The sequence below is a fragment of the Tachysurus vachellii genome, chromosome 14 (assembly GCF_030014155.1).
Source record: "Tachysurus vachellii isolate PV-2020 chromosome 14, HZAU_Pvac_v1, whole genome shotgun sequence".
Taxonomy (NCBI): domain Eukaryota; kingdom Metazoa; phylum Chordata; class Actinopteri; order Siluriformes; family Bagridae; genus Tachysurus; species Tachysurus vachellii.
The window spans coordinates 10192356-10207205 of NC_083473.1; the positions used below are offsets into that span (position 1 = coordinate 10192356).

Genomic DNA, 14850 nt, shown 5'->3' on the forward strand with positions numbered 1-14850 from the left:
AAGGTGAGAAACCTGTACAGGAAATGTTTTCATGAGATTTTACTAAGCCACATACAACTAGAGAGAAGGGAAAAGGAAATAAGAAATTGCCAAACATTGGGCCTCCAAAAACCAATATATTCATTTATTAAGTTTTAAGGCCCCAATTTAGGCAATTATAAACTCTCTGCACCAGAATGACATGGAGTAGCTTTGACATGGAGTAGCTTTGCCAAAGTAGCTTTGTCATAAATATTGTATATATGTGTGTATATATATATATATATATATATGTGGGGGTGCATGCACATCATATTATGATCAACTTTCCTCCAAATATATGCAGCAACAAAAATGACACAATGAGCACTCCACTTGTACTAATAATACTCTCCAGACATTAAACACTAAACATGACTTCATTCAGGCATAAAGCCATATATGTCACTTACATTTAGTCATATATTTTTTTTAACTTGTTAATCGGCGGGCATGAGTAATCAACTTCAAAGTACCTTTTATAATGAGTATTACCAATAATGAAGGGCTTTTATCTGGATTGACTCTAAGCATAATTCATAACCCAAAAAAGTAAGTTTACATCCATGAACATATAATGTAGGTCTCATATTTTCAGTGCAAAAAACCGCACACTAATCCAGTTAGTTGGTTGATTTATTTTTTGCGTGTATGAAAACGCAAACAGCTCACTGTACCTATAAACTACAGCAGTTTATACAGTGCCTTCTATAAGTCATTATTTTGCAGAAAATAAGACCACAATCAAGCAGCCTTTAACCAACACATGGTTTACTGCATTTGCTGATCTTACAGCTTTTATTAACAGTAACAGAATATTAAGACATGTGAAGCTTAAAAATATTGAAGAAATTTTTGAAGTCATTTTTGAGCAATACAAATATATCAAGAATACTGTGAGAACTGCACAAGCTGGTTATTTCCCATCTCTGCACACATACGCACGCCGCAGGGCACTAAGCTGAAGGAAAATGTCATGCATGAAGCAAAAGCACAGGGACTATGGAATAAAAGCTCAAGTTATATACAGCAAAAAATATGTATAAATATATAACTATAATCTTCAAAGCTACCTGTGCATGCTCAACTCTTCTTTACTTGCAAGCAAAAAGTAACAATAGTAAAATTGTGATCCTCTCTCTTTCGCATTGAAATATTGAAGGCATCTAGTAGCAGTATCACTTTTGACAGGAAGTCGAGGTTTCCTGTGCACTACTAGTAACAAGAGAGGACGCACTCGCCTCAGACCCTAACCTTTCGAAACTAGCAACACCACTTCATAAAGAAACGCCTACCTTATCACTACCTTACTTACCTTGCTGATTAAAAAGCAAACAAACTTTTAATATAATTCTAACAGAAACAATCTTAAAATAATGAGTCAATTTGCAATGTTTCCCTGACAACATTTTACCTTTATTTTGTATTATTTATTAAACAATTTGAGAGAAGAATTTTTTTACGGTGCCTCGGAAACATAACATTACAAACATTTCACAATTATTTTTTCTTGCAGTGAACAAAAAAGTAAACAATTATTTTAAAGGAAATAAAAGAACAAACTGATGGGTCACAATACATAACATGTAGGTGGAGTTTTCATAACTATTTTTTTTTTGGTAGGTTTTAACATTTCTGGAATTGAAGGATTTAACCAGGAAAACAAAAGAAAAAGTATAGCAACAGGATCCAAAATCTAATATGAGGGAGAAAACACTCCTAAATGAACAAAAAACCTTTTGCTAATATCTAATGTTTCTCATATACAGCTGCTTTTCTTTCCACCAGAGATTTTTATTTTATTTGTTTCCTTTTTTTTTTCGGGGTAAATACAAACTGCCAATGACTTTTCAAACCTTTCTTCCAAAGGTGCTTCATCTGCTGGTCTCTCATCTCCTGAATGGATTTCACATTCTCAAGTGATCACTGATAGGTGGTTTCTCGACCCACTTTCCAAAGCCCCTCGTAGCCAAGTAGGACTTCAGAACGCTCTTTGCCTCCTGGTAGCGTTTTGCCATCATCTACATTTCCAATACAGATAGAGACAATTAAGGTCAACAGTACCTTTTAATCCAACAGATGAATAGCACCTTGCTCAGATTAGATGAGACTTCTTAATAAATGTGTCTGAGTTTTCAACATTTTAAACCTCCAACAACTCTTTTCCTTGTGTCTTAGTAGGGCTAGGACTGATCATTACTGCAAGCTCAAAGCTTGAATATTTATAGCCAAAATAAACATTAATTAAACCGTTAACTGCAACAATTTGTAAAATTTTATACTGTTGTCAAGTATATCTAAAATGTATTTGTGGAAAATAAATATATATTCCATTACATGTAGTACCTTGGCCTCCCTGTAGGAAACTGCAGCTAGCAAATCCTCTCTCTGTGCCTCTTTCACTACCATGTGGAAACGACTCAACATGGCAGCTTTACACAGACGACTTGCGAGAGCGGGACCACTTTTAAAGGGAGACCTAAAAGTCATGCACAAACAATTTGAACTGTCATATCAGTACAGTATATACGTTGAGCAATATAGTCTAAGATCAGAGAAACCAGCTTAAGGAAAAAAAAAACATAATGAAGCATTCAGACAAATAAAGGAACCAATTGACAGTCCTGCAACTGTAAATAAGACAGACATAAGTCATAATTGATCTGTCTCATGACAATTTCTCATAGAGTCTATTTAACATGGATAGCTAATTATTTTACCAATGTCCCAACATCATTCTATATAAAATCACCCAAACAAAATGAGTCAATTTACAAATCATGCATTTGAGATTCAAGGGTACTTACACTTGGCAAAGGAAGCAGCTTGTAAAACATGCATTATTAATGTAGCATGTATAATTGTAGCCAAAAGATTTTCTATCACAGTTTTTCACAACTGTACACATTTCACATGCTCACAGTTATCACACATTTGTTCTGGCAAATCAATTAGAGCATCTACTGTATACATCATTCACACATCAAATTTTAAACCATTTTTTAGAGACCACTTTTATTTAATTTCAGCGATAATTCACTTTATCAGCATTTAAGTGTCTCAAATGTCTACCTACAAGATAACTGTATCTATACACAGCTTAGAAGATTCCAGAAACTTATTGACTTATAACTCAGGCTGTTCAACAAGGAAGAAGACTCTACCTATAAAGTCTTCTTTATGCAGCATAAAAAAAAGCCAAATTTATGTTTGCAAGTGATTATCAACCACTTGGATGAGACAAAGTATTAAGGAAAGCTACCTCAAATATCTGACTCAAGTTAAGAAATTAAATAAGGAATTACCACCAAACATTACCAATTTATACAGAAATGCCTGAGCCATTGAAAATCAGATCTATTAAAACAAATCCGAAATAAAACTGCTCTCATCATGTGAACACAATAAATAACTGAACTACCTCAGCAAAATATGCTAACAGAAAATTTGTAATGAAGTTACAAATTTGAAAATGAAGATTGAATGTCTTTTATCTGTATGTAAAGTATATGAAAACTTTTGGCTTCAACTGTAAAAGCTTGGTAAATATCCAAACTTGTAACGAAAAAAAAAATGGATAGAAAGATAATCAGATAAACTCACCCCTCAACAGATTTGCCCTCCACACTATCTACAACCTCGAAAGAAACATCATCTTGGCTCCAGTTAAGGCTTAGAGTTCTTTGAGTGTTTTGGCCCTCTATGGGGATCACCTTAGGTACCAGGCTAATATGTGGCCGATATACACAGTAATACATGGGCAACTTGGAGGTGATGCCATCTACCCTTACGTTTACTGCAAATTCCATACCACGTGTATTACTGGAGCTTTCATCACCTGAAGGCAAAGACACAAGCAGTATCAAGAGATACAGTAAAGCAAAGGCTATTAACAACGTTTAAAGTACGCACACAATATAAGCTGCATGAACAAATACTACACCAGGACCTGAATGTACACTGATATTACAATTCACTAATAATAATGGCAAAACAATCTGAATAGTTTATTAATCACTGAAAGTAAAGAGAGCCAAATAGAGTGGCAGAATTTACCTATGAGTATGCTACTGACATAGATGGGCTCGATGAAGTGGCTCAATAAAGCACCCTGGAAACCCAAAACCTGCCACTGCATGATTTTGTCAGTAGCTGACATACTGATGGTACGTGAACCAGTCTGGTTAAGTGTATAAGAGAACACTGAAAAGACCTTTCCATCTACAGTCACGTGTAAACCAATCTGATTATTTACTTCCCATGTTGAGATGGACAGGGGGCTCAAAGGTCTAGAGTGTTGGGAAAGAAAAAAGAATAATATATTTAAAAAGATAACAACTAATATAAATATAATCATTTATGACACTGTTTGAAAGAGTAACAGACATATTTGCCAAAAGTGTGATTATCATTAAAAAATGCATTATTCTACTTAACCCAGAGATTAATTACTTTCGTTTATAAATGCAAAAGAAATGTGAAATCTATGTGTAGATCACTTTCTTTTTTATAAGTGTGGGCAGTGTGTCATTTCATACAGTTGAGAGGGTATCTGGGCAGCTCCTTTTGGCAGCTGATTGAGGTACAAGTGAAGGGTGATGTGGCTCTTCAGACTTAAGAGCTTGGTGTTCTCATCCAACTGAAAAACTGACTTCTCCTTCAGAGAGTTATTCCTACTATAGAACAGCAACAGGTGCCTGTACAGATACCTACAAAATATTCATGATAAATTCAAAATTACCTCTGATTCATTTACACACGGTCAACATTTGGCATTATTCTTTTCTCAAAAACAAAGGCTGCAAAAGCTTCAGCACACTACTGATATAACAAACCTCACCTCAGAGCTAATCAGACCTCACCTCAGAGTAATCAGACCAGAGTCTTCTAATCAGACCAGAGTAAACTTCCAGAGTGCCTCATACTAACTAAATTTAACTATGTTTAAAAACTGCAAATATAATGTAATGTTCATTTAATTTCTAAAGGACCATGTTTCTTGTCCAGTATTTCTGTATAATTGGGTTCTTGTTATCTCGATTGCTTTCAGTTGATTAAAACATTTGACATTATAAAACAACTGAAATTAATTATAGACTGTGTTTGCATTCAGACCCTTGTCTTGGCATATAATGAAAGACCATTTTCTGGTGACATTTGGCTGTGTTGACGTTCAAGCACGAGTCCTCTTTTAACTGTTATTTTATGCTGTTTATTAATTTTCTTTGTTGCACTGCATTCTGTGGGGATTATGTGAAATTGTTCCATACAGATTTACAATGAGTGAACAGTGTCAACAGTAACAAAACTGTTATCTTCTGTTCAGCTGTGTGGAAATGACCAAAAATACAGTCAGATATTATCCAACGTTTGTCAGCCAGGGAACCTTTTAAAACCAAAATAATTCAGATATTTTTATGCGCATAATCCGAGAGAATTTTTTCTCTTTGTTGAAACCACGATTTTTTTTAACACACACACTGGGTCCAAGTTGACAACATTTACGTTTCTTATTTTTTGATCTTTGAATTACACCCAGTAAATTTAGCCAACAACCCTAAAGAACAGCTGTAGAACAATACATATGATATAAATATAATTTACATAACAATGGGATGCGTTTTCCACCATAACAAAAGTAATCAGAGAAAATCACTGATTATAAACAACGATAAAAACTAACCAGAGGAATTAGCCTAGTTAGCTAAACAAATGTCTCACTAATTAAAAGACCAAACACAATTGGACACGTTATGTCAAAAAGTGTATAAACGTTCTACAAACAATAAGATAGCTTACCTCATGAGTGATCTCCGTGCAGTTACCACGGCATGAGAATCATGAAGGACGCGTCCGTTAGGTGCCAGACTTTCTTTTGTGTTACAGTTACCTGTACCAAGAGCCACCACTTCACATCCAGTTGCTGTTGAGTGACATAGCACAATTCTGAGCAACATTATATTAAAAAGAAGAAAAAACAAACAAACAAAAAATAAAATAAAGATATTAACCTGTAATCAGGATTCACTTCGAATATATTTTGAAATATTTAGATCAGTAAATAATTAAAATAATATATACCAGTATGTTTCGTTATATTTTGGGACAAGAAAGGGTCCATATAGAAACTGAAATCTTAAAATACTAATTATTAAGAACAAGATGAATCTGATTAACCAGGTTCCAATTGTAACCAAATTTATACTTATATTAACCCACTCATTCTTACATATCATTGTTTCTAAAGTAATAGTCCACACTTTATATAAGATTTGTATTGTCATATTGATTTGTAAAACTTCAAAGCATGGTAGAATATTCAGGAGAGAGAGAGAGAGAGAGAGAGAGAGAGAAATGTTGAGGAAGATGAAACAGCTGTTTATCGTGGCTATAAAGAAAATGATAAAATGAACTAACTTATCTAATGTACAATCCACAACATTAAATGTAACTATAAACTGTAAAAAAAGCATGACAAGTTTCATAAATACATGAAAAATTGTAATCTTTCATGAACCGCTCTAGTATAATTTTATTCACAGGGACCTGTGGAAAAAAAAATATCTTTCTCAAAAATAAGCCTCTTATTATACGATACGGCAGTATTAAATTATTAAATAATCCCTTTAAAGAAATATTGCTGAATATAAGCCTTTTGAACTGAAGTCATGTTTGTAGTCAACACCATCAACAAACTATGAGGGTGAATCTAGGCCACAGCAAGCTGAGTGTGGTCACATGCACATGCTGAATTTTTGTGAGATCTTTCAGGTGAAAAATCTGCACATGCCAAAATTACATTCAGAAAATGAAAACACAAAAGGAAATAGAATAATTATAGTTATATGCTTTGGATTTGTTTAAACTGTAAAATAACTGTATGGTACATTTGTACTAATACTCTGCTCCACATAGCTCGTATATACTGTGTGATCTAAATACAGCTATTTGTATGTGACAACGGTTGAGAGGAAAAAAATCAATTATTTTTATTACTATTAATATCATTATATAAGAAAAAGAAGAAGAATACGGTTTCTATGCTAATATAAAAGTTACTATTGTTTGCCATCTTATTAGTTCCACATGTTGATGTGTACAACATAATATAAGTCATGTTTTTGAAATGACTTGGCAGAACTTTCATCCTTCTGACTCTCTTGTAAGTTACCAGCAGGTAGGCAAGCACACAAAAGTGAGATTTTTTGTTTAATATTGAATTCTGGAAAAGAAAAAAAAAAAATTTATTTAAAATAAGAAATAACTATTCTAATCTGTTGAAAACTAGTGCTACCTTCTTTGAGAGAGAAAAAAACCTGCTCACTTTATACAAGATTACATATCACTGAGACAGGAAGCGTGCTGGCCTAGTTTGAGGAACAAATAACAAGGTTCAAAACAATTTCTGAGAATGTGCAACAAGTTAATCTGTATCAAGACCGACTGTAATTATCCAAATAAATGTAGTTTTATGCATTTCCCTCCAAATGTATAACTTGTCTCTATCTAATTGCACTCCAGTGAAGAATGGTGACATTTAGCTATTCAAGAAGGCAACTTTAATGTAACCAGGGAGACTCACAAGATTGCATAACAAATGCAGCTACTGTTTCTCCACAGGCAGTGTACTCTGGATAACTGTTCATCAGCCTGGAGAACATCTCCTTCACAGCACTGGGAACCTGGTCTTTACCAGGGATTTTTCTTTCTGATTTGGACAAAAAAAAAATAATTAGAATCAATCCTTATATACTGAACTATATATCCAGAAGAGGATTCTTGTTCTTGTTTGTTGATGTTTTAAAATAAACTTAAACTGCACTGTAATAAAAAAAATCCATTTACCAAACATAGCCCTCACAGGACGGGCACCTGCCCCCAGGGAGTTTTGCTGTTTCACCGGTAGAGGAGGAGGGCCCACTGATAATCAGATACAATGTACAGATCAACACAATGGCATACCAAATACCACAAGTTAGTAGAGAAATTTGTTGAATTCCATTTAGAACAATTAGTAAAGCAACATATCATTGCTGTCGGGCGGAAACCTCGTATGTCCAAATTTGGTCAATTTCATATTTTTTCACATATTGATGCTATTGGTCAGTCCCACGTGGGTCTGTTATTTTTACAAGTTATTAACCAATCTAAAGTCTTGAAAATAGCTTGAGCGCAAATCTCTTAACTCCATTGGACACTTCAACTGTCCACCTCTTCCTCACTCCGCGGGAGAGCTTATTTCTCCTCAAGAAGCGTCGCAACGAATCAACACGTCTTCTGAGGTAAATGTCTTCAAAACACTGGGCTCAAAGAAAAAAAAATCTTGACCCCCGCTAGTTCTGGTGCTCGTCTGAGGACAGGAATTTAGTGCAAGACAATCCACTGCAACGCGGACTAAACCCTGTGCACTGCAGATAAGGTACAGCGTTTTTTTAATTTCCTGAAAAATAACGGTTTTGGAGATACGAGGATTCCGCCCGACAGCGACGATATCCTAATACATGATAGTGGAAAATGCTGGCACTATGTCTAAGTTTCTGCTTACAACTAAACATTTTCAAAGAATATGCATTAAATGGCATAACACCTCATCAAGTATCCAATTCTGAAATAATCTGGTTAATAGTAAAGTTACAATTTTATATTTTTTTTAAACTGCTGATTACTGGAACTGGACAACTTTGTTGTTGGTCTTTTTCATTTTGAATTTAAGGCATGGACTTCCAATATTGGAAGTCCATGCCTTAAATTCAAAATGAAAAAGACCAACAACAAATAATGTCTAATGGCCTAAAGCAGAAGGGTTTAATCTTATCTGCTAGGGGCCGGTGTGGGTGCAGGTTTCATTCCAACCAAGCAGAAGCCACACCTGATTACTTTCAATGGACTCAGGTGTGGCTTCTGCTTGGTTGGAATGAAACCTGCACCCACACCAGCTCTTTGTGGATAAGATTGAACACCACTGGCCAAAAGAATGTTGTTAGTTAAAGGGAATGTGCACATACTTTTCCAATTTTAATAAAACATTGTTCAAGAAATCTTTAGCACTGTATGCATGTTAAAATAACCCCAACTAGACTTTTACAAGGTCTGCAGGACTTTTTAGGTTCCAATTATATTTTGTTATATCTTGAATCACTGTAAAATCGGCTTTGCAGCAGGTGCTCAGCAGAGTACTGAGACAATAAATGTAACAGGCAGCACTGAAATGTTCCACTAAACTAGACAGTGTTTACCAGCAGCATCGGGCAAGACAGCGTCACTCTCCAGATTAGAAAGGAGCTCCTCAACAGCCAACTGAGCTGCTTTGAACCTGGCCTCTTTCTTATTGATTCCCATCCCGGTTTTATACTTCACTCCATCAATCACAGCACAGAATGCAAAGTAGAAACCAATTACTCCTCCTGGTAAGAAAATTTTAGGAAAAACATTTGCTTCTTGGTGTTATTTTGCAGCGGAATTCCACCATCTATTCAAATATTTAAATAAATACATGGGAAAAAATAACTACCTGTAGTTACTGTCTCTTTCATCTCCACTTGGAACTGCAGAATTTGCGAGAGCTGGTATAGGAAAGACACAGCATGAGTCTCTCCTCTCCTGTACCTGTCGATCAGCTCTTTGGGGATTTTATTCGGATTGGTGCCTGCTGAAAACACAACTCACCTTAAAAAAGAAATCTGATAATAATGACAATGAATAGTGATTTTACGATTAAAAACCAGCAACTAGCAACATTGGACCCCCAAATGACAACAGAAAATCGTCCACTCTATAATTCAGAGTTCGAATCCCAGGCCGAAGAGAGCCGTTGAGGGATGGCATACCCTTTATTCCCTAGCAATCATGTGATATCCTTCATCCTTCCTTGTTGGTAGCTGTTGTGTGATTGGGGAGAGTTGTTTGAGAAAACAAGTGTGAGTTGTGTGTAACACTGTATGGATGCACTGAGATTTTGGGTCAATACAATGTGTTAGCAGGCAGAGTACAGTGTGTTTGATTTACACGTATTATATATATATATATATATATATGATGTGTTTATCATATGTTTAAGGTGCTCAAAGTAGTAACCTAACAAATATTAGGTATTTTAAGCTAAGCTAAGTATATGGAATGATTTGAAATAAATGTTATACTCAATGAGGCTATAAACTAATCACAAAGTAGGAGCTGCTTCTTGTGACTCAGCTGTTTTTAGGAGGTGAGCTGCAGGCTTGATCCAATGTAGTCCTGTTGTTCTTAAAGATGTGGGCAAAACCAGCCCCTCTGGACACGCGATACACTCCTCCTCGTCCCAACATCTTCTGGTTGAGTAGTTTATCTTGAGAAGATAGAAGATTTTAAATTTTTTTTTTTTTACTTTTCACATTTTCCAAGACATTTAAAGAGCAACATAGCACATTATATAACATCATAAAACATTAAATATGTATGTATGTATGTATGTATATATATATATGTGTGTGTGTGTGTACATATACATATATATATATATATATATATATATATATATATATATATATATATATATATACACACACACACACACACACACACACACACATACACATATGTAAAACTGAATATCAATGCATTTAGATTCCTAGACTTTTAAGTCTTACAACAGAAAAAATAAATAAGAAATAATACCTAACAGACTGCAGGAAAAAGCTTAGTAATGTTTATTTTTCAGCGAAAACAGCTTTTCCTTCAGCTAGCTAACCAGGCTACCGTTTATTGGCTTGCTAACTCCTTCCTGCTAACTGCTAGAAAACAGAAGCCCTCGATATTGTGAACGTGAAAAAAACATTTACAAATAACATCTCAAGACGAACAACCGGCTCAAATCTAAATTAAATAAGGTTTAACACTATCATACAGCTGCTGATAAATTATATATCACTTGTTAGCTAGTAGCTAGTTTAAATAATCACGATTTTAAAAGCATAGTGTCCGTAATTTTATATTTTTTTAAAACATTTAGAGAAAATGTTTAATCTTGTCGCTTACATTTGAGGAGATTTTATTGTTTTGTTTTTTTTTTTCTTATTGACGTGTTTAAAGCTGTCCTGGTCTTCAGCATTAACACAATTTAGGCTCGATCCCAAATCACTGAGAATCAAACTAAAGAACTCATTTCAAGCCTAAAGTCACGTTAGTGCGGTTGTACAGGGAACACGCATCAATTTGGCATTGTGTCTAGAATGTTCTTTACTTTTCACGTGAAACTTCACAGATTCGCAGGTGCTTTGTACGGAAGCAATAAGAAGCCAGGCATTGTTATATTTTGTCTTTCTGGTTCATTTTCTCGTTATCTCGACATAAAAAAAAGTTGTTTTGTCGTGATAACGACTTAATTTTGACGTTATCTTAACATAAAATTTGTTTTGTTGTAATATCAACTTAATTTTCTTGTTATCTCGACATAAAAGTTTTTTTGTCGTAATAAGGACTTAATTTTCTCGTTATCTCAAAATAACAAATGTTTTGTCATAATAACGACTTAATTTTCTCATTATCTCGACATAAAAGTTGTTTTGTCGTAACAAAGACTTAATTTTCTCATTATCTCAAAATAACGACTTAATTTTCTCGTTATCTCGACATAAAAGTTGTTTTGTTGTAATATCGACTTAATCCAAAGACATGCATGGTAGGTTGATTGGCATCTCTGGAAAATTGTCCCTAGTGTGTGATTGCGTGAGTGAATGAGAGTGTGTGTGTGTGCCCTGCGATGGGTTGGCACTCTGTCCAGGGTGTATCCTGCCTTGATGCCCGATGACGCCTGAAATAGGCACAGGCTCCCCGTGACCCGAGGTAGTTTGGATAAGCGGTAGAAGATGGATGGATGGATGGATTTTTAAAACGTTAAGCCTTTATTCTTTTAAATACTGTTGATTTTTTTTGTATTCGTTTTGTTGGGCGCCCTGTGATGGGTTGGCACTCCGTCCAGGGTGTATCCTGCCTTGATGCCCGATGACTCCTGAGATCATGACCCGAGGTAGTTCGGATAAGCGGTAGAAAATGAGTGAGTGAGTGAGTTTTGTTTGGCATTTATATTGTGTATTTATTATTATGTACTTATGCAGAGATCATGAGAAAATGAAGACGTTATCATGCCAAACGTTAATCTAGGACAAGAATTGACATACTAACTGACTTATAAGTGACATAGTTCAAATTCATTTATAGTATACATGTAGTTCATGCCAAATCGTTATTTGGTAAAATATTTATTCCTCTGACAGAAGCCTTAAAACCTGACTTGAGCATGCTAAAATCCTTCAGCCTAGGTGAAAGAGACCTGTTTTTGTTTTTTTTTTATTCTAAGACTGCAATTATTTATTGTATGTGTTATGATTAAGGTGGCTGGAAATTCCGTGGTCCTGTTGATCAATGCTTTTACTTTGATTCAGGTTAGATCTTTGTACCTACAACAGATCTAGAGACCCTAAAATAGTTTTAGAATAGATTTAAAGGAAACAACGGTGGAAAATTCCACTCAGTTTCACAAAAGGGCTCTAACTTAACTTATACGTAAATGCTGTGACACCTTCTTAAACAAAAAAATAATGAATGCCTCGATTAGCTGCAGAAAGGGACCTGATGACATATATGAATAAAAGTGAAAGGGATGGTGGTCTGGGTAGATATGGGGAAAGTGACACCATGCTCTTCATTGTGGGCAAGGAGAGGCCTGCATTGGGGGCTTTACTTATTACTGTGCATTATTACTTGTTTTACACAGCAGTTACTTTAATGGAGTCAAAAAGGTCAGTTTATTTTCTCCTATTTAACAACAATCTTGCTAGATCAACATGTAACTTAGGAAGGAGAAAAATATGTGTATACATATACACATATAAAGAGTACAATTATATTGCAGTATTAGAGTCCAGTTAGCATTAATAAACACATTACTCCCAAAACTAAAAAGGATTTATTATTTATATGCAGTGACAGTAATGTTGTCAACCTTAGATTAAACTCGCACCTCACATCAGATGTTTGCAATGTTATGAATCATATTATTTAAAATCTGTGGGTGTGCAATTATTCCATTTGGAAAGTGACTTTTTAATAATCTATCATAGAGATTATATCCTGTAGTGGTAAATACAATCCATTGAAATGGAAAGCATGTGGAGTATTTGATAAATGCAAAACTTCCCTCAACTATGGAAATATTTATCAACCCCCTACGACAAGACCAGCTAGTCTCTACCTTAAAAGGCTCTCAGCACTCAACGGGGGATTCCCTCGCGCTTCACGTGTAATATAGTAAAGTAATTATCCCTGTGGACATATTAAGAGATTCTGGCAAGGATGAATATTTTTTTTTCATTCATTCAATCATTTTATTTGTTATGAGCGAATGGGTATGCTCAGTTTGTTGAGAAACATAAAACGGAAGCAGTTTTCACCTCAATGACAGAAAGCCCACACATATGCATACGCACTAATATCAGTGCCTGGAAAAACCTCAAAATGAATGTGACGCATTTTGTTTCCATACACAAACATTCACGTTTGAACTCATCAGCCCGGTCGATGCTCTGGTCTCATTGTCCTATTTTATTGTACATACAGCCAACACTCACACATAATGCCGGCTGTCAGTAAGAGACAGGGAATGTGTTAATACTCTTCAGACTGTTGAGGCAAACAGTTTGTGGTGTGGTTGTGTGGCATGCTCTTGCAACCAAGGTTAGTTGATCATCCTCTTTCCCCTAAATGGTTTTATTTTCACTCACATTTGTCCTGATGATTTAGTCATAAGATGATATAGGTCGGCTAGGTTGGGGCATAATACATTCCATTTCCGTACGGGAACATTTTAAACGATGGATGAATCATCTATTTTTCCATCAAAAGTCACAGTGCGGAAAATAAAAATTGATTTCCGATTATCGCAAGTCTGTTGACCGAAGCCTGATTCCCAAACCCCCCACCCCCACTCACGAACATTAACTGACGTGTCAATTTTTGCATCTTTAATTGATATACAGTAGGACATCAAAATTTATATCAAGTCTCTGAGAATCCCAGTGCATTTTCAACTGTAATGGGTTATTTTTTCTTTTTGAGTATGACATCATGCTGATAAAAACTAAACTTGAGAAACAGTTTATAACTGATGGTTTCAGAATGACTATACAATGACATAAAAATAGCATATAGCCATACATTTAAATCTGTTATAACACATTGCTGTTGAATTTTTGGATGTGATTGGATTAGGTGTTGATTCCTGTACTACAAGAGCAGCAATGACAATAGTGATGTATTTAATACAAATCACAGGATTATATTAAAGCAGTCATTATAATAAGCTATCATTTCAATAAGAACAGCTCTTTCCCTGGGACTTGTACAGCAGCTGTGTCTAATAATAATCTAAGACTAATAATGCAAGTTATTTAACAAAAAAAAACAACAATCTTGATGTGGTAAAGTTTTCTGTGACTAGGCGCTTATGCAACATTTATTAAATAAATCTTCAGAGTCAGGACTTTGTATGTCAGTAGGTTTTCCACCGTGGGAAAGTCATCAAGACAGAGCAACTTGTGCTTAAAGCTTTCTTTGAAACATGCTTCATTTGTTATGTTTTATTAACTTTGAGAGTTTGGTGAGAAAATGATGGTTTACAGCTGCTATAACACAAGTGATAGTAATTAACTTGTGTAGAGGACGTTACACAACATGCCGTTTAATTGACAGTGTGGACAAGACCCAGCTGAAAGTTTGTGAGTTTTGGAAATTGAGTGTACTCTAACCAAAATCCCGATCTGTGTGTAAAGCTCTTCTTTATTAACCACCTGAGGAATA

The 14850-nt window shown here is 35.0% G+C and overlaps 1 protein-coding gene across 2 annotated transcripts; it reads right to left on the bottom strand.

Annotated features, from left to right (window-relative positions):
- Positions 1-1621: 1621 nt before the first annotated feature.
- On the bottom strand, positions 1622-11183 carry adad1 (adenosine deaminase domain containing 1 (testis-specific)). Of its 2 annotated transcripts, none has more exons than XM_060886886.1 (12): positions 11032-11183; positions 10211-10342; positions 9530-9664; positions 9255-9422; positions 7864-7938; positions 7601-7726; positions 5818-5941; positions 4557-4727; positions 4075-4307; positions 3622-3856; positions 2365-2497; positions 1622-2039 (listed from the first exon to the last, which is right to left on the bottom strand). In XM_060886886.1, the coding sequence occupies exons 2-12, from the start codon at positions 10320-10322 to the stop codon at positions 1926-1928; spliced, it is 1626 nt and encodes a 541-aa protein (XP_060742869.1). In that variant the 5' UTR covers positions 10323-10342; positions 11032-11183; the 3' UTR covers positions 1622-1925. The 2 variants fall into 2 exon arrangements, with proteins under 2 accessions (XP_060742869.1, XP_060742870.1); XM_060886887.1 differs by lacking the exon at positions 11032-11183 and adding an exon at positions 10672-10804.
- Between the last annotated feature and the right edge of the window lie 3667 nt (positions 11184-14850).

Bases quoted from the DNA above. Each gene is read 5' to 3' on its own strand.
- adad1 (XM_060886886.1), bottom strand. From the start codon at position 10,322: ATGTTGGGACGAGGAGGAGTGTATCGCGTGTCCAGAGGGGCTGGTTTT. The intron at 4,728-5,817 runs GTAAGCTATCTT...AATATTTTGTAG, and splicing joins GCACGGAGATCACTCATGAG to GTATCTGTACAGGCACCTGT. The intron at 4,308-4,556 runs GTATGAAATGAC...CCAACACTCTAG, and splicing joins GCCCAGATACCCTCTCAACT to ACCTTTGAGCCCCCTGTCCA.